The 4,540-nt window shown below is 46.9% G+C and overlaps 2 protein-coding genes across 2 annotated transcripts; both read right to left on the reverse strand.

The window, feature by feature from the left end:
- Positions 1 to 115: 115 nt before the first annotated feature.
- On the reverse strand, positions 116 to 2,803 carry COCCADRAFT_113232 (uncharacterized protein; the record flags this gene model as incomplete). The annotated part of the gene is made up of 1 exon (XM_007720661.1): positions 116 to 2,803. A coding segment is annotated over one exon (2,688 nt), but the record flags the coding sequence as incomplete, so codon positions are not given.
- A 165-nt stretch (positions 2,804 to 2,968) lies between these two features.
- On the reverse strand, positions 2,969 to 3,358 carry COCCADRAFT_113233 (uncharacterized protein; the record flags this gene model as incomplete). The annotated part of the gene is made up of 1 exon (XM_007720662.1): positions 2,969 to 3,358. A coding segment is annotated over one exon (390 nt), but the record flags the coding sequence as incomplete, so codon positions are not given.
- Positions 3,359 to 4,540: the final 1,182 nt, after the last annotated feature.

Genomic DNA, 4,540 nt, shown 5'->3' on the forward strand with positions numbered 1-4,540 from the left:
ACCAGGGCGAGCCTCGATGAAGCTGATCCAGGAACCACAAACGGCCTTGTGCGAATGACTGCTCTACAGGTCCGCTATATGTTGTCGAGGCAGCAATGTGCGGCCTGACACCGTGATTAATAGTGTGAGCAAGGTCTTCGAATGTTGGATTCAGCATAATATCCGCTACTTTCAACTCCAGGCCAAGTCCTCTGGCTATGTTTGCCATTTTGATTGCTATGATTGAATCTCCACCAAGTTCGAAGAAATTTGCTTTCTGCATGATGGAGTGAGGTGCTAAACCAAGTCCTTCAATCCAAACCTGTTGTAGATTATGGTTTACACCAGTCGTTTCATTGGCTTTCGCTGTCATCTCAGATGCTCTGTTCTTTATTTCCTCCGTTAACAGACTGCTACCCATTGCCCGGAGCTTTCTTCGATCTGTTTTCCCAGTAGCAGTGGTGACCAAACGATGCAGTCGAATATAGTAAGAGGGAATAGAATACGGAACAAGAACCTTTCGCAACTTCCTTGATATATGAGCTGCATCACTGCTGCTCAAGATGTAAGAAGTCGCTGCCGAGATAGCATTAGGTATTTTTTCGTCCTTTTTGAATGCACCTACAAGAAAAGCAATCAAAACTCTGCTTTCAGATGCATTGGGTATCTTGACAGCCTCTACAATGGGTATCATATGATCTGGCAACTGCTGTCGTAAGTGGGTTTCGACGTCACCGATCTCGACTCGCTGTCCTCGGATCTTGACCTGCAGGTCTTTACGCCCTAGATATACAACAGTACCATCCGATCTGTAGCAGACGAGGTCTCCAGTCCTGTAAAATTTGAAAGTATCAAGCGGATGTCGTGGGCGATACCAAAGAGGAACCGTCATGAGGAAGGGAGACTCATCTGGTGGTGGAGGATTCACGTATCCACGCGCAATTCCTGGACTCTCGATGATCAGCTCGCCAATACCGCCGATTGGTGCAAGCTTATTGGTATTTTCAGGCTCGGCTATCCAGAAGCGGGCACCTACTGCATGACCGATGCTGTTTGGCTCAGCAATGGATAAATTGATTTTGGTAGCACTGCAGATCGTTGAACTCTCACTTTGGCCGTATCCGTTGATAAGTTGAACTCGTGAAGCCCAGATATCTCTTATGTCTGCTGTCATTGGTTCCCCCGCCAATACCAGTGTTCTTAGTCCAGGGACACTTTCAGGTTCAATACCTCGAGCCAGAGAAGGTGTGAGTATTGCCCAATTGGCTTTACTTATTCTGAGAAAACCGGGCAAATTGTTCATGCGATCTTCTTCGGAAGGAACACAAACGCAACCACCATGCATGAGGGTAGCTATGATTTCCAGAAGGCATGCGCCGAACGCGTAGGAGGCAAATTGAAGTGCACGTGTGTGACTGCCAATTCCGAGTGCGCTTCCAAACTCCAGTGCACAAGAGGCAAACCCTCTATGTTCAATCATACTGCCTTTGGGATCTCCCGTGCTTCCCGAAGTGAAAATGACATAAGCCAAATCTTGTGGCTTCGAACAAGCTGTAGCTACGTTCATGTTTTCAGATAGCGACTGAAAAAATGTATCATCGACTATGATCCGATGAGACACAAGAGTCGACATAGTGTCGAAGTGAAGCTTCGAAGAAAGAGCAACTGTGGCGGAAATCTGCCGACAAATTTGAGCAATTCTAGCTGCAGGAAAGGTAGGGTCAACAAGTGTGAAAGCCAAACCGGCTTTGAGCACACCGAACATCGCAGCGATTGTCCACTTGGATTTTTCGAAGCACAAGGGTATCACGTGCCCAGAATCCAAATTAAGACTTTGAAGATACTTTCCGAGGGAAGAAGATAAGGCTTCCAGCTCGGCGTATGTCCATTCCCCGTCCCAGGCATTCACCGCGATGGCACCTGGTGCACGGGCAGTTCTCTTTGATACAACTTCATCAATGGAAACTTCTGTCGTCCGAAGCCGTTTTGAATTCCACTTCTCAATTTCTAATCGGTCCTCCTGCGTCGTAGTGTCAACCTCTCGTATGAGAAGGCTGGTCGAGTTACTCTGAAATTGAGTGATCAAGGACCCGAGCTGTCGCAGAAAACGAGCCATCTGGGCATCGTCGACGACACGAGAATCGTATCGTGCATTTAGCAATGCTGAACCGTTGACAATGTGACAGTTGAGTAAGAGGGCATAGTTAGTGTAGGGTACAAATCTGTTCAATTCTCCAGCGACGACCTCATGTAGCCGAGGGCTCGGCGCATCTCGATCCCCAGAAACCACCAATACAGTTTGGATTTCGCAAGCCGTATCCCCAAAACTATCAGTAAGACGGATTTTGTCAATACCAATCTGCTCAAACTCCCGCATAGCGGAGTCGTGGATGGTGATCGTCTGCATGAGATCTGACACAGACTGGTCAAAACGGCAAGTTATACGACTTGGCACAATAGTTCGAGTTGCACCGTCTATTGGCCACTCTTTCCCTTCGAACAGGGGGGGTCGCTCCACCATGATGCCAAATAGTGCCTCGGAAGAGTTTGTATATCGCGAGAGAAGTACACCGAGTGCGGCTTGAACAACAATTGTATTTTTCCACTTCTGTTGAGCAAGAGTTGGAAAAGATGTGCGATACTGCGCCTGGGAATTTGGACGGGGCAAAGTTAGGCCGGACGGCAAAACAGGAAACAAGGAGGCGTCCAAGCCATCGAGGTATTGCTTCCAGAAATTTGCCGCTCTTTCCATGTTTTCAGCCTGAAACGTCGCTAGTGCCTCAATCCCTGGAAATCTTTCCACATCACCGCCATCGTAGACCATGAGAACCCTCTTAAGGATTTGTTCCTGAAAAAATGTATCCACAAGGGCGTAATTAAATGTCCAAATAAGAAGATTTTGTTTTTTCGTTGGGTTGTGAAGAATGCTGAATCGATTGCAATCGGATCCAATCAGAGGAGCGGTCGCCTCTTGTTGAGAGAGGGCTTGATTCACATCTGGGTTATCCAAGCGTATCCAAGTAAAGCTCTCAGAAAGCACTACAAGAAAATGCTCCCCGGATTCCGATGTAAATACGAGGCTTCGTAGGGCCGGAACGCAACGTATCACTTCCTTCCAAGCTGCGGCCAGTTTTTCAATATCCATGTTGTTCAGAACCTCATAGACGGTGTAGCCGACAGTACGTTGATCATTCTTGATAGCATGATCTATCACATCACGCTGATAAGGCGTACATGGCAGGATTTTCTCAATCCTGTCCAGACCCCAATTAAAGTGCTGGGCGACTTGCTCCTGAACGGCTTTTAGATGCTCGTTGACCTTTGCCTGATTCTCATTATCGCAAAACGCAGAGGGTAAGCTTTGTCGAACTGCAGCCATAGTCGCTGGTGATTTTGCACTGTTGAAATTAGTTTGTCGTGATGCTCTATTCACAAAGTTGGTATGGGTAGTCTTTGTCACAAACTATTAAGTAACTCAACAGTTCCAGAGCAAAGACATTGAAAAATCGGTTTCGTTTTGCATATGTGAAAGACTCAGTTACTAACCTTTACCGTGTTATTCTGAGTTATGGTGAGGGGATTTGTAGGCAGAAAACGATGTCATAGAATACAAATCGTGTTAGGTATGTACAAAGACACCTTACGAAAGGGGAATCTAAAGTACATATTGTAAGCCCATGGTTGAAACTTGGGACTAACCGAGAGTGTTTCCGATAGCAGCATTTCGGAGAAACCCCCGCATGTGTCCTCTGGTAGAACCGGCAACACGCGGATGAAATGCATGCCACAGGCGAGCAACACATATTTTGGGCCGATTGAGACCCCTTAGCGCATTTTGGGATCTTTCAATGGGGAAACGTAAACTACCACAAGGCCAGTATAGTATGCACAAGGGACCCTTTACTTGCTCATGTGGTGGTGTAAGTAAGGTTTTCACGCCCAGCTCAGGGTCTCAGCTGTTTCCAGTCAATAGATAACGACAGATACTGGTTTAAGACTCCTGGGGTCTGCTACGGTATCTTCTCATCTTTCCTGGCACCTGCAAGTGCCCATTCTGTATGGATCTTTGCCCAGCTCTAAAATGGCTTGTCTCTTGGCTATCCTTAGGCTAATAAATGGGTAGGGGTTGGCGGGTGTCAGCTTAGTTTAGATCCCTACCCTGCCCCTACTTCTCTACAAGCACAGTTATCTTCGTAGCCTGACCGAAATATTGTTAGAAGCATATCTGAAGAACCTTCTGGAGTAAGGGTTGATGTCCCCGCTAGCTGCCTTTTCTGACCAGGTGTCATAGAAAACTCGATTGTTACGGTGATACACCATAGTAATTGTTACAAGATCAGGTAACGCCTGTCCCTGCATGATTATATCAAAGATACTTCTGAGAGCACTTATCATATTACTACATACTGTATTCGGCATTTTACGAGACGTTGCGTAAGGAAACAAAGAACTGGCTCAGGTTACGAAGACGGATGTAGACATGGTTCGTGCGTCGGGTGGGGCCTCGGCTATCTTTTCCCAATCGACACATACTAACGAGCTTCTGCAAGCTGGCATCCGC

This window comes from Bipolaris zeicola (assembly GCF_000523435.1).
Source record: "Bipolaris zeicola 26-R-13 unplaced genomic scaffold scaffold_559, whole genome shotgun sequence".
Classification (NCBI taxonomy): domain Eukaryota; kingdom Fungi; phylum Ascomycota; class Dothideomycetes; order Pleosporales; family Pleosporaceae; genus Bipolaris; species Bipolaris zeicola.